We start from the raw sequence: 25,107 nt of genomic DNA, 5'->3' as shown, positions 1-25,107 counted from the left end.
AATTAGAGAGAGCATACTTAAATTCACACAGGACACCGGATAAGACAGGGGAAGTACTCCAGATATAACAAACTGACCCTAGCCCCCCGACACAGAAACTACTGCAGCATAAATACTGGAGCCTGAGACAGAAGGGGTCAGGAGACACTGTGGCCCCATCCGACGATACCCCTGGACAGGGCTAAACAGGAAGGATATAACCCCACCCACTTTGCCAAAGCACAGCCCCCACACCACTACTATATTCAACCACCAACTTACCATCCTGAGACAAGGCCGAGTATAGCCCACAAAGATCTCCGTCACGGCACAACCCAAGGCGGGGGCGCCAACCCAGACAAGAATATCACATCAGTGACTCAACCCACTCAAGTGACGCACCTCTCCTAGGGATGGCATGAAAGAGCACCAGTAAGTCAGTGACTCAACCCCTGTAATATGGTTGGAGGCAGAGATCCCAGTGGAAAGAGGGGAACCGGCCAGGCAGAGACAGCAAGGGTGGTTAGTTTCTCCAGAGCCTTTCCGTTCACTTTCACACTCCTGGGTCAGACTACACTCAATCATACGACCCACTTAAATTCAAGACTTAAAGGTTGAGACCGAGATTGCGTCTGTCACATGGGTAGGCAGACCATTCCATAAAAATGTTTGCTTAGAAATTCTAGGGACAATTAGGAGGCCTGCGTCTTGTAACCGTAGCGTACGTGTAGGTATGTGCGGCAGGACCAAATCAGAGAGATAGGTAGGAGCAAGTCCATGCTTTGTAAGTTAGCAGTAAAACCTTGAAATCAGCCCTTGCCTTGACAGGAAGCCAGTGTAGGGAGGCTAGCACTGGAGTAATATGATCAAATTATTTGGTTCTAGTCAGGATTCTAGCAGCCGTATTTAGCACTAATTTAGCAATAACTGAAGTTTATTTCCCCCTGAATATGCCGATTTGGCATTTCTCTAAAAAGAAGGCGACTCAAGTACCACCCCATCGACGGGACGATTGTGCGATAAATCTCCTGGTAGACGCTGCACTTCCCAGGAGTCCCCTCTCACAGGCGGAGACGGAGGCTATGGAAACATATGTCTCAGAATCCCTGCGTCAGGGGTACATTCGGTCCTCCACTTCACACGCCTCCACGAGTTTATTTTTTGTGAAGAAGGAGGAGGTAGGTCTGCGCCCGTGTATTGACTATCGGGGTCTGAACCAGATTACTGTGAGGTATAGTTACCCGCTACCGCTCATAGCCACAGCATTGTGTCAATGCACGGGGCGCGCTTCTTCACCAAACTAGATCTCAGGAGTGCTTACAGCGTGGTGCGTATCCGGGAGGGAGACGAGTGGAATACGGCTTTCAGCACCACCACACGGCACTATGAGTACCTCGTCATGCCGCATGGGTTGATGAATGTGCCATCAGTCTTCCAAGCCTTTGTAGACAAGATTTTCAGGGACGTGCACAGTCAGGGTGTAGTGGTGTATATTGATGACATTTTGATATACTCCGCTAGACGCGCCGAGCATGTGTCCCTGGTGCGCAGTGTGCTTGGTCACCTGTTGGAGCATGACCTGTACGTCAAGGCTGAAAAATGCCTGTTCTTCCAGCAGTCCGTCTCCTTCCTAGGGCATCGCATTTCCACCTCAGGGGTGGAGATGGAGAGTGACCGCATTTCAGCCATGCGTAATTGGCCGACTCCCACCACGGTAAAGAAGGTGCAGCCATTCTTAGGGTTTGCCAACTACTCCCAGAGGTTTATCCGGGGTTTTGGTCAAGTAGTGGCTCCCATTACCCCACTGCTGAAGGGGGGCCCTGTACGCTTGCAGTGGTCAGCTGAGACGGACAGGGCCTTTAGTCACCTGAGAGGTCTGTTTACCTAGGCTCACGTGCTGACCCATCCGGATCCCTCTTTGGCGTTCATAGTGGAGGTGGACGTTTTCGAGGCTGGGATAAGAGCTGTGCTCTCTCAGCGCTCGGGTACGCCACCGAAGCTCCGCCCCTGTACCTTCTTCTCGAAGAAGCTCAGCCTGGTGGAGCGAAACTATGATGTGAGGGACCGGGAGCTGTTGGCTGTCGTCAAGGCCTTTAAGGCGTGGAGACATTGGCTTGAGGGGGCTAGACACCCTTTTCTCATCTGGACTGACCACCGTAATCTGGAGTATATCCGGGCGGCGAAGAGACTGAATCCTCGCCAGACAAGGTGGGCCATGTTTTTCACCCATTTTGTGTTTACCCTTTCCTTCAGACCAGGCTCCCAAAATGTGAAGGCAGACGCATTGTCTCGGCTGTATGACACAGAGGAGCGGCCCATGGATCTCACTCCCATACTCCCAACCTCCTGCCTGTAGTGTGGGAGCTGGACACGGACATTGAGCAGGCGTTACGTGCGGGCGCTCCCATCCAGTGTCCCGATGGGCGTCTGTACGTCCTGTCTGCTGTTCGTGACCAGTTGATCTATTGGGCCCACACGTCACCCTCCTCTGGTCATCCAGAGATCGGTCGGACAGTGCGCTGTTTGAGCGGGAGGTACTGGTGGCCTACCTTGGCTAAGGACATGAGGGTTTATGTTTCCTCCTGCTCGGTGTGCACCCAGTGTAAGGCTCCTAGGTACCTACCCAGAGGTAAGCTACACCCCTTACCCGTTCCACAACGACCTTGGTCGCACCTGTCGGTGAATTTTCTGACCGATCTTCCACTCTCACAGGGTAACACCGTGGTCCTGGTCGTTGTTGATCGTTTCTCTAAATCCTGTTGTCTCCTCCCTCTACCCGTCTCCCTATGGCCCTACAGACTGCGGAGGCCTTGTTTACGCATGTCTTCCTGCACTACGGGGTGCCTGAGCATATAGTGTCTGATCAAGGTCCCCAGTTCATGGAAGGCGTTCATGGAACGTCTGGGGGTCTCGATCAGCTTTTCTTCAGGGTTTCACCCCGAGAGTAATGGGCAGGTGGAAAGAGTAAACCAGGATGTGGGCAGGTTTCTGCAGTCCTATTGCCAGGACCGGCCGGGGGAGTGGGCGGTGTTTGTGCCCTGGGCTAAGATGGCACAGAACAGCCAGAGGCTGAGCAATTGTCGTATCAGGCAGTGATATAGTGTATTACATTTAGTCAAAGTATAATAGTTTGTCCCATATTTCTAGCACAAAATTACTACATCAAGCTTGTGACTCCACAAACTTGTTGAATGCATTTGCGGTTTGTTTTGGTTGTAGTGTGTGTATTGTTATTGTATTGCTAGATATTGCTGCATTGTTAGAGCTAGAAACATATGCATTTTGCTGCACCTGCGATAACATCTGCAAAACTGTGTATGCAACCAATAAACCTTGACTTGATTTGTTTATATTCCACTAACCTGAGGGATGCATCTCTAAGTATAGTTTCAGGATATTCTATGTAGCCTACAATAGGCCTATATTTGGATGTAATTAGATATTTAGAGACACATTGCATGTCCCTGATCAGTTTATTGGAATATATTATACAGCGACTAAATTGAACAAATATTATAAACAGATAAAACTAAATTAATAAAATATTTTGATTTGACAGGACCTGGCTCTCAGAAGGTCGTTACAGTTCTATTTTTGTTTTTAATGCAGAATGAGCTGGCGCGATCCACAAATACCAATCTCTCCCAGAAATAGGTACGATTTTTCTTTTAGATTAGCATTTCCCATCCAAAAACCATTGAGGATCCCACTCTACTATGAGTGTCCTGACAAGCTACAAAGTTCTATGTAACTATGTTAACCTACATTGTAATTCCACAGTACTTGCCTGTGTAACTAACTACCATGTAAATACATTGGTATTATGGACATTTTGTATTTATTTATTGAACCTTTATTTAGCTAGGCAAGTCAGTTAAGAACAAATTCTTATTTACAATGATGGCCTACACTGGCCAAACACAACGAGGATGACGCTGGGCCAATTGTGTGCCTATGGGACCCCCGATCATGGTTGTGATTCAGCCCGGGATCAAACCAGGGTCTGTAGTGATGTGTCTAGCACTGTGATGCTGTGCCTTATGCTGCTGCACCACTTGGGAGCCCCTAAGTATAACGAAATCATAAAACAGCTAATTAAAAACATTGACAGGTCAAGGAATCAGCCTCAAATCTTCATCAATGATTTAAAACGCCAATCGGGACAAGTTCCTCCAATTAATCTATTTTGTAAGGCGTTCCAAGCCGATGGCGCAGAGTACATAAAACCCCTTTTACCAAATTTAGTTTGGACATTTGGAACAGTTAGCAAGATGAAGTCCTGCGAACTTTGAGAGTACCCACCACATTTCTGAAGAATAAAAATGGGCAGATAAAATGGTAGTAAAAAAAGCCTAAATGGCTTTGTAAATTAAAGTATACCAGTGATTGACTGAGCCTACGAGTGACTAGAGGAAGCCAGCCAACATTGGAATATAAAGTGCAGTGGTGCGTAAGGGTTTTTCAGTTTAAAATAAATATCAATGCTCCATGGTAAAGGGTGTCAATTGATCTCAAACACTGAGCAGAAGCATTCACATATAAAATATCACCATAGTCTAGTATAGGCAGGAAGGTGGCGTGGCGGTCCTTCTTGTGGACAAATTTTGTCATCAAACTTGGTCATCAAAGTCTGGCATTCTGGATTTGTGGTGCTTTCAAGACAACTGGGAACTCAGAGAAAAAAGGAGGAGTTCTAGAAAGAGGCCCGAGTTCCCGACTTGGAATTCCGAGTTGGATGACCGCTCAAAACGTGTTTTCCAAGTCTGAGCTCGATTTGTGTTCCCAGTTGCCTTGAACTCACTGAAGACTGAGATTTCCCAGTTCCGAGTTTCCAGTTGTTTTGAACGCAGCAGAAGTCATGCTGGATTGACAGCATGGCCAATGTATTCAACCTTTTTGGCCCTTGGCATGTGACTTCTCTCTTTCCCCATGGATGCTAGGGCACTGGACGGCCGCTCGATTGGAAGATTGACCCATAGCACAGTGCCGTTCATATACAGGTATCAGTAAACCACAGTAGACCATACAGTTCCTCCTCATCGATTAAAAAAATATATATATATATTTTATTTTTTCCCCCCCATGTTGCTGTGGTTTTGGGATTTTCTTGGCTCCGGAAATCCTGTTATTGACTGGACCACGAGCTCCATCCTGGGTTGGAGACCATTTTGTCATTCTCATTGACTTAAAGCGGCACAGCCGTCCTTGAGACATCCCCCTGAGGACGTAAGCAAAGCCTCTGATGTCTCTGCCAAACCCTTTGAGTAGCGTGGATCTTCAGTAAGGCACATGCTACTTCCCTTCCCCCGCACAGTCCTTATGATTGTGCAATTGATCTCCTCCCAGGCACCACACCACATCGTGGTCGGTTATATTCTCTATCAGGCCCGGAGACCAAGGCCATGGAGGAGTACATTGAGGATTCTCTGGCTACTGGAGGCATCTGTTCGTCTGCATCTCCTGCCGGCGCAGGGTTTTTTTTGTGGAGAAGGCCAAGACCCTGTGTCCGTGCATTGACTACCGGGGTTTGAATGATATAACGATCAAGAATCGTTACCCCCTACCTCTCCTCTCCTCGGCTTTCGAACCTCTCCAGGGGGCCACCATTTTTTTCCAAACTGGACCTTCGGAATGACTACCTTCTGGTTCGGATACACGAAGGAGATGAGTGGAAGACAGCATTTAACACAGCCATTGGACATTTTGAATACCAGGTCATGCTGTTTGGACTCACCAACACCCTCATGTCTTCCAGGCTCTGGTAAACGTTGTTATCTGGGACATGCTAAACCATTTTGTGTTTGTCTACCTTGACGACTTCCTGTTTTTTTTCTGGTCGGCCCAAGACCACGTTCTTCATGTCAGACAAGTCCTTCAGCGCCTCCTGGAGAAACAATTGTTTGTGAAAGCCAAGAAGTGTGAGTTCCACCGCTCTACAATATCCTTTCTGGGATATATCATCGCTGATGGAAATGTCCAAATGGATCCTGAAAAAATGAAAGCAGTGGTAGATTAGCCTCAACCTACGTTCAGAGCGCAGTTACTATGTTTCCTGGGTTAGCTAACTTCTACCCCCATTTCATTCAGGGCTACAGGCACTCAACTCTCCAAAATTACCATTCACATGATCTCCAGCCGTCGACAGAGCCTTCGTGGACCTGAAGCATCGGTTCACCACAGCACCCATCCTCGTCCATCCGGATCCGTCCTGTCATTTTTTTGTAAAAGTTGATGCTTCTGATGTTGGAGTGGGGGCCATGCTGTCCCAGCGATCTGTCCAGGACAAAAAGCTCCATCTCTGTGCTTTCCTGTCCCATCGTCTCAATCCTGCTGAGAGGAACTATGACGTAGGCAACCGAGAACTCCTGGCGGTCAAGTTGGCACTGGGAGAGTGGAGGCACTGGCTGGAAGGAGCAGAACAGCAATTCTTGGTTTGGACCGACCATAAAAATGTGGAATATCTCTGTAAAGCCATGTGCCTCAACTCCAGGCAGGCCCGGTGGGCTTTATTGTTTACAAGATTCAACCTCACCATTTCCTACCGCCCAGGGTCCAAAAATGTGAAGGCTGACGCCATCTCCCACATATACAGTTCCTCTTCCACACCCTCAGTCTCTGAAATCATTCTCCCTACCTCATGCCTTGGGGTATTGAAACCTTGGTCCACAAGGCACAACGTTCCCAGCCTGAACCTGAAGGGGGCCCGGCTAACCGGTTGTTTGGCCCTAACTAAGTCCGGTCCTGGGTCCTGGAATGGGCTCATTCCTCCAGGCTGACCTGCCAACCAGGTTCCCATCGTACCCTAGCCTTCCTCTGACAACGTTTCTGGTGGGCCACAATGGTTCCTGTTGTCTCTCTCTTCATCGTCGCGTGCACAGTGTGTGCTCAGAACAAGACTCCACGGCAAGCTCCTTCTGGCCTCCTTCAGCCACTACCTGTCTCTTATCGCCCCTGGTCCCATATCTCTCTGGATTCCCTCTATCTGATGGCAACACTGTTATTCTGATGGTAGTGGATCGGTTCTCCAAGGCCACCCATTCCATCCCTCTCTGCAAACTACCCTCTGCCAGCTTCTGGTGCAAGTATGCCTTCCGAATCCATGGACACCCGGTGGACATGGTCTCCGACCAGGGTCCTCAGTTCTCGTCTCAGTTCTGGAAGGCATTCTGCACCCTTACTGGGTCGTCAGCCAGCCTGTCCTCCGGATTCCATCCCCAATCCAAAGGCCAGTCGGAGCGAGCTAACCAGGACCTGGAAACCACCCTAAGATTCCTAAACCTCAACCAATACCCCGACCTGGAGCCGACAACTGGTCTGGGTAGGATATGCCCGAAACTGTTCAGCCACAGGACTCTCCCCTTTTTGAGTTCTCTATCATCCTCCGCTCTTCCCAGGTACGCCGCTGTCGACGTACCTGGAGAAGAGCTCGGCACTTCTCCTGACCAACTCCAGGTACAGTGCCTTGCGAAAGTATTCGGCCCCCTTGAACTTTGCGACCTTTTGCCACATTTCAGGCTTCAAACATAAAGATATAAAACTGTATTTTCTTGTGAAGAATCAACAACAAATGGGACACAATCATGAAGTGGAACGACATTTATTGGATATTTCAAACTTTTTTAACAAATGAAAAACTGAAAAATTGGGCGTGCAAAATTATTCAGCCCCCTTAAGTTAATACTTTGTAGGGCCACCTTTTGCTGCGATTACAGCTGTAAGTCGCTTGGGGTATGTCTCTATCAGTTTTGCACATCGAGAGACTGAAAATGTTTCCCATTCCTCCTTGCAAAACAGCTCGAGCTCAGTGAGGTTGGATGGAGAGCATTTGTGAACAGCAGTTTTCAGTTCTTTCCACAGATTCTCGATTGGATTCAGGTCTGGACTTTGACTTGGCCATTCTAACACCTGGATATGTTTATTTTTGAACCATTCCATTGTAGATTTTGCTTTATGTTTTAGATCATTGTCTTGTTGGAAGACAAATCTCCGTCCTAGTCTCAGGTCTTTTGCAGACTCCATCAGGTTCTTCCAGAATGGTCCTGTATTTGGCTCCATTCATCTTCCCATCAATTTGAACCATCTTCCCTGTCCCTGCTGAAGAAAAGCAGGCCCAAACCATGATGCTGCCACCACCATGTTTGACAGTGGGGATGGTGTGTTCAGCTGTGTTGCTTTTACGCCAAACATAACGTTTTGCATTGTTGCCAAAATGTTCAATTTTGGTTTCATCTGACCAGAGCACCTTCTTCCACATGTTTGGTGTGTCTCCCAGGTGGCTTGTGGCAAACTTTAAACGACACTTTTTATGGATATCTTTAAGAAATGGCTTTCTTCTTGCCACTCTTCCATAAAGGCCAGATTTGTGCAATATACGACTGATTGTTGTCCTATGGACAGAGTCTCCCACCTCAGCTGTAGATCTCTGCAGTTCATCCAGAGTGATCATGGGCCTCTTGGCTGCATCTCTGATCAGTCTTCTCCTTGTATGAGCTGAAAGTTTAGGATAGTCGCCCAGGTAGGACTCCAGGTGGCACCTCTAGAGGGAGGGATACTGTCACGCCCTGATCTGTTTCACATGTTCTTGTGCTTATCTCCACCCCCCTCCAGGTGTCGCTTATTATTCCTGTATTTATCCCTGTGTTTCCTGTCTTTCTGTGCCAGTTCGTCTTGTTTTGCCAAGTCCCTTTCTTTCCCAGTCTCTGTTTTTCCTAGCCCTCCTGGTTCTGACCTTTGCCTGTCCTGACGCCGAACCTGCCTGCCTGACCACTCTGACCTTGAGCCTGCCTATCCCTTTGTACGGTTTGGTCTCTGACCTGATCACTAAACCCCTGCCTGCCCTGACCTCAAGGCTGTCTATCGCCTGGTACTGCTTTGACTGTGACCCGGTTTATGAACTCTCGCCTGTCCCCGACCTGCCTTTGTCCTATCCCTTTTGTTATAATAAATATCGGAGCTTAACCATCTGCCTCCTATGTCTGCATTTGGGTCTCGCCTTGTGCCCTTATAATTTCTTTGCAAAGCTTGCAGTTAGACACTGATTCCTTCCAAACCACTCATTGTTGAATTTGCGATTTCCAACTTGTTGTGTAATGTTAATGTCCAATAGCCGATGAGCATTGATACGTTTTTATCTATACTTTCTCTTCATATGACAAGGATTGAAAAGGATTTGCCAGTAGATTGTTGACTTGATTCATGATGGTGATCGTTTACTAGCTTGCTTAGATTCTACTTTTTGCCACTGCACTTGAAGAAACTTTCAAAGTTCTTTAAATGTTCAGGCTTGACTAACCTTAATGTCTTCAAGTAATGATGGACTGTCATTTCTCTTTGCTTATTTGAGCTGTTCTTGACATAATATGGACTTGGTATTTTGCCAAATAGGGCTATATTCAGTACTACCTTGTCACAACACAACTGATTGGCTCAAACGCATTAAGAAGGAAAGGAATTCCACAAATTAACTTTTAACAAGGCACACCTGTTAATTGAAATGCATTTTAGGTGACTATATGAAGCTGGTTGAGAGATGCCAAGAGTGTGCAAAGCTGTCATCAAGGCAAAGGGTGGCTACTTTCAAGAATCTAAAATGTGTTTTGGTTATTACATGATTCCATGTTTTGATGTCTTCACTATTTTACAATGTAGAAAATATTAAAAATAAAGAAAAACCCTAATGAGTAGGCGTGTCCAAACTTTTGAGGGTAGTGTAAATATTTTAGTTTTTCTTTTTATTATTAGCTAAACAGGTAGGGATCAACTGAGTGACAGGTTGCCACTGACTGTGCTCTACATGTTAATGCGTAATTACTGTAGGCCCTAGACCCCTTTATCAATCTGTTAGTAATGATAGCAATAAGTTCCATTGATCAAATTCACATCACTGGTGTGAATATGAATGTCTGCTCATGACAGATAGCTGTAAAAATGGCTTAAAATGCTGTTAAATGTAGCCAGTGTAAAATGCTGAGTAGCCTATTTATCAAATGGCCATAGAAATGCAATTCTCGGTTTTCTATGGACACCATCATGTTGTTGCACCTGCTATAATGATTTATTTGCTCTAGTCACCTTTGAAACATTAAATTAAATGTGGTTTGTAGACTCAGCATAAAGAAAGACGCACCACTTGAGGGATGATGAGTCTGTTTTGTCCATTACTACTTATACGGGAATACGAAACTAAAAATATAGTTAAGAGGGGACGTTGATGACACCGTGAAGAGGACGCCCTATTTCTCGGGAAGCATCTTATTAATCAGGGCGCCGGCCGAGTGTCGTTGTCATGACCAGATGGTGAAACTGAACACAAAATATTTAATACGGACTGCAGGTTTCACGATTCATACCATTTATGGTCTAAAGCAGGTAATACCGTGTTTTAACTAGGTGTATGCTAAATACAAAACGTGGGAACCAACCAACAAGCTGCTTTAGGTATGCATGCATGCATTATGAGAACGGAGAATTAGTCATTTGGCGAGTCACATGCCCATAAATAATAGGTCGACTATGCGCAATTACGCACAATTGCACATTGGACATCTCATCTGGTGCAGATATTTTGAATGGTTGAACAAAACTGGGCAAAATAATGTTGGTTAAATATCTTCTCAAAATGCACTTCTATGTTGTACGGATCAATAGAGATTTCGTGAGATTCCTAATCCGAATTACTCCCAGTGGAGAGCGACTAGCTGAGCGCACTAGTTTGTGCCTGCATCCATTGCCCCTCTTGAGTGTGTGAGCACGAACATTTTGCCCAGGCGGATTAATTCGTGTTGTGTGTGTGCTACGGCTGCTAGTCACTCATTCTGCGAGCTGCTCTCGTGCGTATTCGGGTAGCTGCAAGGACCAACTCGAATATTGCTATCAGAATACAGTAGTTGGAAAACATACATTTCTTCAGAACACTGAAATCGTTGTCAAGTCTGTCCATCTATTCTTCAAGGAGAATATCTTTGTGAGATATTGCAATGCTTCAAACAAGGTATCTCATCTGGGCATTGCTCTTTGGCTATGCAGGTAAGATTGTTTTTTTTAAATGTTTTTTTTCTAGAAATTATTGGATATCGCCAACTCATACATGTTACAATGCAAATTCTTTAAATTCTGAAAGTGCTTTGTTTTGTTCACAGTATAGCAGTGTCCGTATGTGTCCCATCCGTGCTAACTGCGTCTCAAATGTGTCTCAACGAATGGACAGTTAGATCTATCATATTAGAGCTGTCGCTTCGGAATATAAACAGGCAATGGAAACCTGAGTTTCTCATAGATAAGAGACGAACGGGAAAGTATGGCTCTTCTCTCAGTAATGGCTGTGAAGCGAAATAACCGATATTTGAACCTTATTTCATAGTCGTATAGACTAAATCACAAGTAGGCTCTGTCTGTAGTTTACTGTTTAGGCTTCTAATTATCTGCGTAATAAGATATCACTTGTCCGTTAATTGAGTCGTTGCATTGCCTCATGGTTTGAATATACATGGTTTGAGCAGTTGGACAAACTGTTTGTCCTAACCTTGAGCTTTGTTGTTGCGGAGGAGTGGGTATAGCGCCAAGGAGGAGATGGATGCGTTCGGTCTTGGGAGGAGAGTCAGTGAAACAAGTATTGCCTTGCTGGTCCTTTGTGTCAGCAAAATCACCCAACAGTTAATGTGTTTGAATTATTGTCCATCACATTTCATTCATGGAACCAATAGGCTTACCCTTTTTTACAGTAGGCTAATACAAAGAGTTTGGTAGCTTTATATATATATATATATATATATATATATATATATATATATATATATATATATATATATATATATATATATATATATATTGGAGGTGGCGCGCATATTGTGCTCTCAGCGTTGGTTGCCGATGGGGATGATTTGTTTCGGTCCTCAAACCTAGCACCTGCAAATATAATTTATGAACGCAGTAACTACGACACTCCTTGTTTGCGTAATAGTAGTCTAGGTTAAACGCGAAAGCCTAATGTTTTATTTTGTTTTCAATTAAACTTGTTTCAACATTTACATGCGTAAATGTGAAAGCTCTAGGCTGATTCTCAATCGCAAAGTTGAAGCCTTCCAATAGGCTACATTGTATTTGATGCGTAGAGTCTACTCAGTGCAGACTTTGCGTGCTTGTAACGTGAGCCACATAGGGGCATAGTTAGCTATATCAATACATTTCACATGAATACATACATACCTAGCCCTTCTAGACAGGCTTATATATGCGACAAAGATTTTTTTCATCCCCGAACTGAATAGGCCTATAGATTTTGGGAGAGATAACAGAAAACAGACCTCCATAGACAGAAAAGTAATTGGTAATATGCTACTATTATCTATACAAATATCTAAAGAAATGGGTCAGTAGTCATTATGAATCCCATGGTAAACAATGTTATCCAACCAGAGAGCGCGGACTCAGGCGGGGACCCGTTATATTGGATCAGCCCCCCCCCCCCCCCCCCCCCCCCACACACACACACACATGCACACGCAGATACACACCACAAACAAACAAATATTTTTTTTCTTCTTCTAGAATGCATGTGTTTTTGCATAAAGATGTCTATATGTAAAACAAATGTATTGCTAAGCAAACACAAAACACTCCTTTGTCTTTGGTTGAACTAGGGGCGTGGCATTGATCTGCAGGGAGGTTTAGAAGGGAAGCTCCACTGGCAATGTGGGGAAGAAAGTTGTCATGAGGACTAAGCAACAGTAGGGGGAATATTAAGAGCACCTCAAAATCAGTAGCCTACTTCATTCAGTGTTCACTGTAAATACCCAGAGACTGCTTCTTTTTTGAGGAGGGAAAGTGTAATGGACTAGACAGAGATAATTGAACAATTGTGAATAACTAAGTCCTAACCCATTGTAAGGGAGTTAAAATAAGAAATTGATCACATTATTTGATTGGCCTGGGAGGTATTAAGTGAGTAATGACAGTACTGTGATGTTAGAAAGCAAAATAATTGTTTTTTTTTCAGAAACAATGTAATTAAATATATTCATTTCCAGTTTGCTGACAATTACATTTCGATGCCAAGGGCTAATAAACTTAGAAGGAACCATGGCCACTGTCCAAGAAAATGCCCAATCACCGCTAGATTCTTTGCTGGATGAAATTCAATACAATTGTTTGAGAGAAACTAATTTAATATGAAAAGTGGCTTATAGTACTGCCTTGACAAAAAGGCAGCGAGACAAAGACTTTGGCTGGTTGGGGGAGTATGAATAGTAACTGGTTCTGTGGAATGGAGGTGCATCATCACATCTGTTACCATCGGTGTATAGCCAGAGAGAAACATGGGGGTTCCAACCAGACAGACTGGGAGCTGTTGCTGGTTACATTCCATTCTCTGACTTAGTCAAGTACAGATGTTGGATCTTCATTTGATCACTATTTTGTTGCTGAGAATTTTCCTGGCACTTCAGGAAATGCAAACGTCTAGTGTATTTGAGTTTTAAAAAGGCTTCTAAAGTTTAATTTCCACATTGACATTTCAGACATGATTTGCCCTAATGAAAAATGTATCAACCCCAACAAAAATGTCCATTACTTATAATCCACATAATAATTTGTATTTCCTGCAAACTGGCTCCAAATAAGATCCTACATATGTAAGAAGCACATTGAGGACCACCTCCATTCTTTCTTCCCTCCTCTTTTTTTATACATCACTTTTGTCCACCAGAGCTGTTTTAAGGAGCTTGTATAGTTGACTCCTTTCACAGTTTGAATATATATTACATTTGGGCGATGAGATTTGTGAAAAGGGGTAATGGTGCAGAAACTCTCCCTTTGCGGTTGTCATGTGTTGACATGTAAATGTTAGCATGCAGCTGCTCCTGCAGCGCTCCTTACCATTAAGTGCATGTGTGACTGCCAGCCAAAAGATGGCCCCGGGCCACACATTCCCATCACATTGGCGACATTCTCTGGGAAGCCCCTGGTGCTTTTTGCCAGGTTCAGGTCCCCATCAACATCAAAGAAGTAAATCCAGGAGAGAAGACGCTTCAGGGAGTTCTTTAAAGTCAAGCAAATAAATAAAAGGGAGTGCAAAGACTTTCCAAAAAGCCTGTTGTTTATGTGTGTCCGGCATAGAGTTCACCTCAAGAAGAGGGCGAAGTTTAAGATTAGTCAACAGTTGGGGAGAAAATAAACAATTCCACAATGGTTAACATCTGGGACTTCAACTTCTGTGGCAAGTTCAAAGCCACAATGAAAATAGGATTGCCTATTTTTGAGAGGCGGAAGCAGTAAAAAGCAGCCTAACAAGGGAAAATTATAAGTCTTTCGGTCTGTTGCTTGGAATGGGATATGAATAAAACATCCAGCTGGATACTTCAAACCCCATCCCATTCTAGTTGGGTGAGAGGCATAGCGTTTAAAGGGATATACACAGTTTCAGACTTCTCTGTTGCCTTAACTCTGCAATAATGTAGCATTGTAAATATTATGGCCCTTGTTCCGGATTGCTATTGTTAGCACCTCCACTTTATGGTATAACCTAACTGTGTGTATCCACATGGAGGATGACTTTATCCCACCCAGATTGGAGGTAAATTAAACTTCAAATTTGGCATAACATTGTTAGTCTTCAATGTAACACTACTGTTGTTTGTAATGATTGGCTACATCTGTGCGTATAGGTTATTCCTCCCGTACATAACGGCACGTCCGCCCTTGATCTCCCGGTGTGGGCCCAATGAGGCATTAATAGCAACCTCTTTTAAAGTTTATCATTCCATCTGGCAGCTGTCCCTTAGCAGATTTTGCAGTCAAGGCTGATTGTGTTCACCACAACGTAGGAGAACCACTGTGTGTCTAGGATTGTTCAAAAGACTGAATGTGGAAATGGGCGGCAATTCAATTTAGTAAGGCGAAATGTGTTCATAGATAAGCTACATTTGGAAGAATTGATTTCATCCCAAGGATGAGTGTTCATGGAACATAAACTAAAGAGATCCCCTTTGAACCAATCCAGTCAAAAAGTATAAATTCCGCTATATTTAATTAGAGTAAGACAGCAAGTGCAAAAATAGACAAAGTGAAAAGGCTTAAATTATTTGCTCAACTGGCAGGCTAAAAAGTAATATGATTAACCACGAAACAGAATCCCATCGGTGAGTAATTTATTGCAGCGCCACTTGTTCCATTTGCTGAAACCTGATGAGATTGCAGATGTTTTTTTATTTATTTAACTAGGCAAGTCAGTTAAGAACAAATTCTTATTTTCAATGATGGCCTAGGAACTGCCTTGTTCAGGGGCAGAACGACAGATTTTTACCTTGAATTTGATCTTGCAACCTTTCGGATACAAGTCCAATGCTCTAACCACAAGGCTACCTGCCGCTCCAATGTTATCCAACACTAAGAAAAAAGGGTTCCAAATTGGTTCTTGTGCAGCCCCATAGGAGCACCTTTTTTGGTTACACGTAGAACCCTTTTTAGTTCCAGTTAGAAAGAACCCTTTTGAGTTCAATGTAGAACCCTTTCCGGTTCTACCTAGGCTTGGGGGGGGTGTACTGTATATACTGTATACCGGGGTATTTGGAAAGAGCCAATGCATAGTTTTTTAGTACCGTCAAAACTATTTATTTGAAGTGTTTCAATACATTTGAGTATTTGTTCTCTTAGGGGAAAAAAGGTGCTAGAACCTTAAACGGTTCTTCGGCTATCCTCATAGGATAACCCGTTGAAAAACCCTTTTTGGTTCCAGGTAGGACCCTTTTGGGTTCAATATAGAACAAGGAACCCAAAAGTGTTCTACCTGGAACCAAGGGGGTTATCTTATGCGGACATCCGAAGAACCCTTTTGGCACCCTTTTTTCTAAGAGTGCAGCTACTTAAGTTATTACCTGCTGTCAACTTGTGCAGTTCCTTAGGATTTGAAGCAGATTGTGTTCTTCATTTCACCTGTCACATTGTCAATTATGAAGCTTACCATAGTTCCCCAGAACAGTTGAGCCAGTCACGTGTTTGTTTGTAAATGGGAAAAAGCAAGCCTGGTGAGTCCATAGCATTCTATCTCTCTCTGCGAGTCTCTGTTGTGCGGCGCACATCATATGATGAAGTTACACTTGTATGCAATTCACTAACATTCACATTCACTAACATTTTGCCATCAGATATCTTATAATGGTTTTGAGAGCTTTGGATGAGTTATCTGTACAGCTGCCATTTTTTCGCTGTGCTTCCTACTAGCATTTTTTTTCTCCTCCGTTCTTAACCCATCTGCTCCATCTATACATGCTGCTCTTCCTTCAGAAAAGCATACATAGAAACTGTGCAAATGAACAAAGTTGTTCTCGTTCACTTTCGCTTTTAAATGTCCACACTCACCCAAAATGACATTCGGTAGCTACTAGCTATGCTTATATTACCTTATGAGCTGGATTTGCCTGTTTTTGCAGTTAGTTTGTTATTGCTCGTTAGAATTTAGCTAACAGAGTCTGTGATTTCGCTATTAGTTTGTAATAATTTTGTTAGCATTCTGGTAATAGATGCCCAATGGTCTTTTGTTGCGTTTTTAGCGGCCCCTTGTGTGCTATGCCGTATGCAGTAATACCGTAAATCCCGGAATGAGAGAAGGACAGTATGACAATATGAAACCTGTAACCGAAAGGGTTCTACCTGGAACCAAAAAGGGTAGGTTATAAATAGCACCTATTTTTCCCCAAGAGTGTAAAGACTACACTAATGTGTTCAAGTCAATGATATTTCTGTGGCTCTAGCGTAGTTGTAGGCCTGCATGGTGCATTGGAGTAGTTTGACTGTGAGACAGATATTGGGGGTTAAATAACCAGTATGTGCCAAAGATTCTCAATACCATGGTTTTACTGTCTCATAATACGATTAGTAAGTTGGAATAATTGTCAGAAACTGCAAAGTTATCATCAAAACCAAATGGTTTCATATTTCACTACTTGAATGAACCCAAAGAGCAAATGAATGAAAAATTCTAAATGACTACACTGGCAGCTTGTGTTATATTTTTCCATTGCTGACTGTTTGATAAGGATGGGCCGCCTTTGCATATTAATCAATCCATGAAAAGGGACTCATACTGATTTGCATTGTGTAAGCTCTGAAGGCATCCTATAGAGTATTGGAGGAGAAAAAAGAAAGAGAAATGGGTTCGGGTTTGTCATGCTGAAAAGCAACCTCTCCCTCCCCTTGCCCCCCCGTCTCTGAAAGGATTTTTTTTTTAAAATTGAAGTGGAAAGGCCTTCGAAAGTCGAGAGGACCTATAAAAGGCGACCCTGTATGGGACCCAGGACGTGCGCACGCACACACACACACGGCTGTTAGGGGGGGACACAAGGAGGACTGGGGGCATGTGCTGTACCCCAAGATCAGTGAATGACTCATCACTCTGATGTATTGGCACTTAGCAACGGCACTTAGCTCATCCTGTGGGTTAGATGCATGCCTGCTGATTGGCTAGGTTGGTTTTATAGGTCCTATGGATGATGCTGCAGCATCTTTGTCTGAAGCAAAGAAAACATGGCCTCCACTGGGGGAGAAGAACATGACAGGATGTGTGCTAGTCTCTAGAATTGTTTACTCCTTAGTAGAACGGTGCTGCTATCGCCACACCTTAAGCACAGGCAATGTCAATGTTGATGCAGGACTATTCTTAGGTCTTCAGAAAATAACTGATTGCTAAATGATCCATGATAGATTACTTATTACTAACAACAAGCCTTTACTAGGGCCGGGACGATACCAGTATCGCGATAATGGGGAAAGGAAACAAAACACGAAGGGGATTTAGCTTCTTTAGGAAACCATCCTTAATGTCAGAAACAAACATCATGTCGTCATCCGAGTCACATTTATTTATTTCCCAAGTTAGAGCACACAATATTTTACATACAGCAGGTTTTTAACCCTTTAGAATCCAAAGCTGCCTTCAACGGCCTTTCTTTAAATTACTATAGCGGCTGCGAACGGCCTTGTTTTTCTAACTATAATATCTGTGTCAATATCGCAAAATGAATTTGCTAAAAGCCTGTTGTCATCAACCAGAAACCGGAAAGAGGGTATAATGTCATTTGACTTTTAAAATAATAAATTACTTCATTACTCAATGATATGGAGGACGCCGGCAAAGGTTGGTGATATGGACTCGGACATGTCCTTGCACTGTGGCAGCCCAGGGGAGTCAGAGGGTAAACTCACAATGAAAAAAGACAGCGGGAGACCGTTTTGCGGTGGTCAAACAAAAGTTGTTCTTTAGTAAAGGTTGGGGAGAACAGGGCGGGGAGAAATACAACTGAAAGGCCTCTCATGTAACTGGTGGGTCACTCCTTGGACCGCCTGTGTGAATGAACAAAAAAGAGAGAGAGAGAGCGATGAGTCCGGGGTTTCAATACTGTCCCGTATACACCCTCTCCGGCTTCTAGGTCATCAGGCTGCTGATTGTCCCGCACACCTGTCACCATCGTTAAGCGCACCAGCGCCTCATGACACTCACCTGGACTCCATCACCTCCTTGATTATCTTCCCTATATCTGTCACTCCCCTTGGTTCTTTTCTCAGGTGTCATTGACTCTGTTTCATGTCGGTGCGTTGTTTGTGTTTCGTGTTTATTTAAACACTCACTCCCTGTACTTACTTCCCGACTCTCAACGCACTCCTTACAGAATAACACCTCACCTAAGGGAAGCATCAGGGAGTGTTTTTTTTATCAGTGTAAATGACGTCGGGTCCGGAAGCCGGCTACAGGCTTTCCTGCCTCAGCGAGCTCGCCAAGCTCCCCTGCCAGCTCGCCAAGCTCCCATGCCAGCTCGCCAAGCTCCCCTGCCAGCTCGCCAAGCTCCCCTGCCTCGGCCAGCTCGCCAAGCTCCCCTGCCAGCTCGCCAAGCTCCCCTGCCAGCTCGCCAAGCTCCCCTGCCTCGGCCAGCTCACCAAGCTCCCCCTGCCAGCTCACCAAGCTCCCCTGCCAGCTCACCAAGCTCCCCTGCCAGCTCACCAAGCTCCCCTGCCCGCTCACCAAGCTCCCCTGCCCCGGCCAGCTCGCCAAGCTCCCCTGCCAGCTCACCAAGCTCCCCTGCCCCGGCCAGCTCACCAAGCTCCCCTGCCCGCTCACCAAGCTCCCCTGCCCCGGCCAGCTCGCCAAGCTCCCCTGCCAGCTCGCCAAGCTCCCCTGCCAGCTCGCCAAGCTCCCCTGCCAGCTCGCTCCCCTGCCTCGGCCAAGCTCCCCTGCCAGCTCGCCAAGCTCCCCTGCCAAGCTCCCCTGCCAGCTCGCCAAGCTCCCCTGCCAGCTCGCCAAGCTCCCCTGCCAGCTCGCCAAGCTCCCCTGCCAGCTCGCCAAGCTCCCCTGCCAGCTCGCCAAGCTCCCCTGCCAGCTCGCCAAGCTCCCCTGCCTCGGCCAGCTCGCCAAGCTCCCCTGCCAGCTCGCCAGCTCGCCAAGCTCCCCTGCCAGCTCGCCAAGCTCCCCTGCCAGCTCGCCAAGCTCCCCTGCCAGCTCGCCAAGCTCCCCTGCCTCGGCCAGCTCGCCAAGCTCCCCTGCCTCGGCCAGCTCGCCAAGCTCCCCTGCCTAGCTCCCCTGCCAGCTCACCAAGCTCCCCTGCCTCGGCCAGCTCGCCAAGCTCCCCTGCCTCGGCCAGCTCACCAAGCTCCCCTGCCAGCTCACCAAGCTCACCAAGCTCCCCTGCCCGCTCACCAAGCTCCCCTGCCAGCTCACCAAGCTCCCCTGCCAGCTCGCCAAGCTCCCCTGCCAGCTCGCCAAGCTCCCCTGCCAGCTCACCAAGCTCCCCTGCCAGCTCACCAAGCTCCCCTGCCCCGGCCAGCTCGCCAAGCTCCCCTGCCAGCTCGCCAAGCTCCCATGCCAGTTCGCCAAGCTCCCCTGCCTCGGCCAGCTCACCAAGCTCCCCTGCCAGCTCACCAAGCTCCCCTGCCTCGGCCAGCTCGCCAAGCTCCCCTGCCTCGGCCAGCTCGCCAAGCTCCCCTGCCAGCTCACCAAGCTCCCCTGCCAGCTCACCAAGCTCCCCTGCCCGCTCACCAAGCTCCCCTGCCAGCTCGCCAAGCTCCCCTGCCAGCTCGCCAAGCTCCCCTGCCTCGGCCAGCTCGCCAAGCTCCCCTGCCTCGGCCAGCTCGCCAAGCTCCCCTGCCAGCTCGCCAAGCTCCCCTGCCAGCTCGCCAAGCTCCCCTGCCAGCTCGCCAAGCTCCCCTGCCAGCTCGCCAAGCTCCCCTGCCAGCTCGCCAAGCTCCCCTGCCAGCTCGCCAAGCTCCCCTGCCAGCTCGCCAAGCTCCCCTGCCAGCTCGCCAAGCTCCCCGGCCAGCTCGCCAAGCTCCCCTGCCTCGGCCAGCTCGCCAAGCTCCCCTGCCAGCTCACCAAGCTCCCCTGCCAGCTCACCAAGCTCCCCTGCCAGCTCACCAAGCTCCCCTGCCAGCTCACCAAGCTCCCCTGCCTCGGCCAGCTCGACAGGTTCCCGCTCCTCAGCCGGCGCGACAGGTTCCCACACTTCAGCAGGGGTGACCGGTCCTCTCCTGATTCCCGGGTTCGTCCCCTTTGCCGGCGTCCTCCGGCTGGAGCCGCATGTCGGGGAGGGGGTACTGTCACGTATACTCCCTCTCCGGCCTCTAGGTCATCAGGCTGCTGATTATCCCGCATACCTGTCACCATCGTCAAGCGCACCAGCGCCTCATGACACTCATCTGGACTCCATCACCTCCTTGATTATCTTCCCTATATCTGTCACTCCCTTTGGTTCTTTCCTCAGGTGTCATTGACTCTTTCATGTTGTTGCACTGTTTGTGTTTCGTGTTTGTTTTGTTTATTTAATAAAACACTCACTCCCTGTACTTGCTTCCCGACTCTCAACTCACTCCTTACAAATACTTTCACAGGGTGGCGTGCTGACCGGGAATGGGTCCTCTTCTCCAGTTCTGAGGTCTAGGCGTACCCACTGCCAGTCTGACTGCACCTATACCCATCATAGGCTATACATTGCCTTGTTTTCCTATTATTTGACAGCTTAGCTATCGTGTTAGGGTAGATGCCCACACAGTGGATCTCAGATGATATTGAATTTCAGTGATATTTGTTTACATAGCCTGCTAATTTTGCTTGTTTTGTCCTGTTTCTACTGGTGCAATTAATTTGGAAACTGTCCCAGCTTCGTAACTAATCAGCTAACTTTGGCGAACTCTGTAGGTCTGTCAGGCAAGAAAACGAGAGTTGGAGGCAACATTGTGCTTCGCTCGCAACGCTGTCACTTGATCGTCTCACTCCCTACAAAGACAATCAGCTAACTATGCCCATCTAAATAGGTGAAGAATTATTCTATTGCAAATAGTGTCATCTTAGGAAATCTTTTACTTTCAGCATCCTAAATAAATAATAGTTGTGTTGAATCTGTAAACCGGTGTGCCACAAACTTGACTTCTTACTAGATATGAAAACTAATCTGACCATGGGTCTATTTGTGTGCTCTATCCAGTCTGACATACTGTATATATGCACACCATCAACTGAACTAGCCACTAAGAACTTCATAAAATAAGGTTGATTGATTGAATGAAAGTGCTGTATAGCATCATGGTAATACTGTTGTGTGTGTGTGTGTTGAATGGGAGGCATGCAATTGTATCACACAATTTATTATGGAAACTCTTTCTGCTTTTGAGAAAAAGAGAGGAAGGAAGAGAGCAACTGTATGAGAGGGCGAGAGAGATGTTCCTGACCACAATTGTATCCTATTTGTTGCTCTGCTCGTCTCTCTCCCTTTGTTAGTATGTTCCTCTAGGTCATAGAAAGTGAGGGAAGTGATATGGAGACTCAGGGCTCAGCAGCCAAAGGCAAGGTGGAAGGATAGGAGGGATAGAGATGTCGAGCAAGGAGGAAGAGAAGGGAGGGGTGGAGCGAGAGGAGAATGGAGGGAAAAAGGAAGAGGCGAGTGAAGAGGAGTGGAGGGAGAGGAACATGGAGAGGAGAAGGAAGAGAGGGAGGAGGAAGAAGAGGGAGAGCCTATGTTTCCATGTAGTGCGTTGGCCCGAAGTCCCACCATTCACAAGGTATTGCCTGCCTGAGTTAGAGTACCTCATAATAAGCTATAGACCACACTATCTAGCAAGAGATGTTTGATCTATATTTTTCGTAGATGTTTATTTACCATCACAAACCAATGCTGGCACTAAGAAACCACTCAACGAGCTGTTTAAGGCCATAAGAAAACAAAAAAATGCTGATACAGAAGCGCCGTTCTTAGTGCGGGGGATTTTAATGCTGGAAAATTTAAATCCGTTTTACCTCATTTCTATTTAAAAAAAACTCTAGATCACACACAGAGATGCGTACAAAGCTCTCCTTTGCACTCCATTTGGAAAATCTGACCATAAATTTTATCCTCCTGATTCCTGCTTACTAGCAAATCTTGAAGCAGGAAGTACCAGTGACTCAGATGACACGATACTATACTACAGGACTGTTTTGCTAGAACAGACTGAAATATGTTCCGGGATTCATCCAATGGCATTGAGGAGTATACCAGCTCAGTGTGGCAGAGCTTGCAAACTATTGCGGACTACAAAGGGAAAGGGAGCTTCCCAGTGACGCAAGCCTACCCGATGGGCTAAATGCCTTTTATGCTCACTTCGAAGCAAACACTGAAGCATGCATGAGAGTACCAGCGGTTCCGGATGAATGTGTGATCACTCTTTCCGTAATTGATGTGAGCAAGACCTTTTAAACAGATCAACATTCACAAGGTCCGCAGGGCCAGACGGATTACCAAGACGTGTACTCAGAGTATGCGCGGACCATGTCTTAACTGACATTTTCAACCTCTCCCTGTAAAACCTACATGTTTCAAGCAGACCATTCTGTATACTTCTGGCCCTTCTTTGGACACTGTTAACAACCATCCAGGCGAGCTTCAATGCATACAACTCTCATTCCGCGGCCTCCAATTGCTCTTAAATACAAGTAAAACTAAAAGCATGTTCTTCAACCGATCGCTGCCTGCACCTGCCCAACATCACTCCTCTGGACGGTTCTGACCTAGAATAGAACATGTGGACAACTACAAATACCTAGGTGTCTGGTTAGACTGTAAACTCTCCTTCCAGACCCACATCAAACATCTCCAATCCAAAGTTAAATCTAGAATTGGCTTCCTATTTCGCAACAAAGCATCATTCACTCATGCTGCCAAACATACCCTTGTAAAACTGACCATCCTACTTATCCTTGACTTCAGCGATGTCAATTACAAAATAGCCTCCAATATCCATTTTGTCACCAAAGCCCCATATACTACCCACCACCTGTATGCTCTCGTTGGCTGGCCCTCGCTTCATACTCGTCGCCAAAACAAATGGTTCCAGGTCATCTACAAGATCCTGCGAGGTTCCCCCTTATCTCAGCTTGCTGGTCACCATAGCATGACCCACTCCAGCAGGTATAGCTCTCTGGTCACCCCCAAAAACAATTCTTCCTTTGGCCGCCTCTCCTTCCAGTTCTCTGATGCCAATGACTGGAGTGAACTACAAAAATCTCTGAAACTGGAAACACTTATCCCCCTCACTAGCTTTAAGCAAACTTAGCATAAACAACTACCTCTCCGCCTACTGTATTTATTTATTTTGCACCCCATTATTTCTATCTCTACCTTGCACATTCTTCCACTGCAAATTTACCAGTCCAGTGTTTTACATGCTATATTGTATTGACTTTGCCATCATGGCCTTTTTTTTTGCCTTTACCTCCCATCTCACCTCATTTGCTCACATCATATATAGACTTATTTTTCTACTGTATTATTGACTGTGTTTGTTTACTCCATGTGTAACTCTGTTGTTGTATGTGTCGAACTGCTTTGCTTTATCTTGGCCAGGTCGCAATTGTAAATGAGAACTTGTTCTCAACTTGCCTACCTGGTTAAATAAAGGTGAACAAAACATTTTTTTAAAGACCACCATAGTCCCTGTGCCCAAGAAAGCAAAGTTAACCTGCCTAAATGAATACTGCCCTGTGGCACTCACGTCGGCAACCATGAAGTGCTTTGAAAGGCTGGCCATGGCTCACATCAACTACATCATCCCAGGAACCCTAGACCCACTCAATCACATACCACCCGAACAGATCCACGCAATCACACTCCACACTGACCTTTCCCACCTGAACAAAAGGAACACCTATATGAGAATGCTGTTCATTGACTACAGCTTAGTGTTCAACACCATAGTGCCCTCAAAGCTCATCACTAAGCTATGGGCCCACGACTACGTGGCCAAGTACGACTCCAACACCATCATTAAGTTTGCTGACGACACAATGATGGTAGGCCTAATCACCGACAACGATGAGACAGCCTATAGGGAGGAGGTCAGAGACCTGACAGTATGGTGCCAGGACAACAACCTCTCCCTCAACGTGAGCAAGACAAAGGAGTTGATTGTGGATGTTACGAATCCCTTTTGGCCCGACAGTCTAGGGAAGATGGTAACGAGACCCGTAACATAACTAGTGACAAAGTAAAAGTGAGAACGAAATAACCAGGACAACTGAAATCTACCGTCAAACTCAGGGTTTATTAGTAAACACACGGTAATGGGGGGAGAAGGAAAAGGGGCTGAGCTGGACCCAAGGAAAGAAACAATAAGCATCCAAAAACACCCCTAAGCTAGACTAGCCTATTTCAACAACAGCTAACTAACCAAAAATACAGTGGGTGGTCCACCCAGTTCTAACTAGGGTATTTAACAAAGTTTACCTACGGGTAGTGTATCCCCATGGGCGACTTGTCTTAGTTTCCCCCTTTTCCCACCAGCAAACAAACACCATAACCAAAAACAATACTCACAGGTGAGGACAGTGATATGGAGGTGCTCAAACAAAAGATAGCTCAATACATAAAGAGAGAGTGAAAACAGAGCGATCTACAGACATAGCATTTACAGTGAGATTGAGCTCCAGAGCAAACAACTGACAGGGTTTTTAAACCAAGGGAAAGGAACTGTGATTGGGTAGTAAACAGGAGGAGGTGTGTCTTCTGATTGATTATTGATTAGTGACTGATTGGGGAGTGATGATTTTCACCTGTGAGGGGAGAAGGAGAGAAAAGAACACAGGATACATACACACACACACAGGATACCTGTATCCGT

General features: G+C 46.0%; 1 protein-coding gene across 6 annotated transcripts in view; it reads left to right on the top strand.

The window, feature by feature from the left end:
• The first annotated feature begins 10,784 nt into the window (after positions 1-10,784).
• LOC139423206 (neural cell adhesion molecule 1-like) overlaps positions 10,785-25,107 on the top strand; it is a 304,932-nt gene continuing 290,609 nt past the window's right edge. For all 6 annotated transcript variants that reach the window (XM_071174946.1, XM_071174944.1, XM_071174945.1 and 3 more), the window contains exon 1: positions 10,785-11,004. In XM_071174946.1, coding sequence (XP_071031047.1) covers positions 10,956-11,004 — 49 coding nt within the window. In that variant the 5' untranslated portion in view covers positions 10,785-10,955. The remainder of the gene's footprint in view (positions 11,005-25,107) is intronic.

The sequence above is a fragment of the Oncorhynchus clarkii genome, chromosome 12 (genome assembly GCF_045791955.1).
Source record: "Oncorhynchus clarkii lewisi isolate Uvic-CL-2024 chromosome 12, UVic_Ocla_1.0, whole genome shotgun sequence".
Taxonomy (NCBI): domain Eukaryota; kingdom Metazoa; phylum Chordata; class Actinopteri; order Salmoniformes; family Salmonidae; genus Oncorhynchus; species Oncorhynchus clarkii.
Note: the sequence above shows the minus strand (reverse complement) of the source record. Positions and strands in the feature narration are given on the sequence as shown.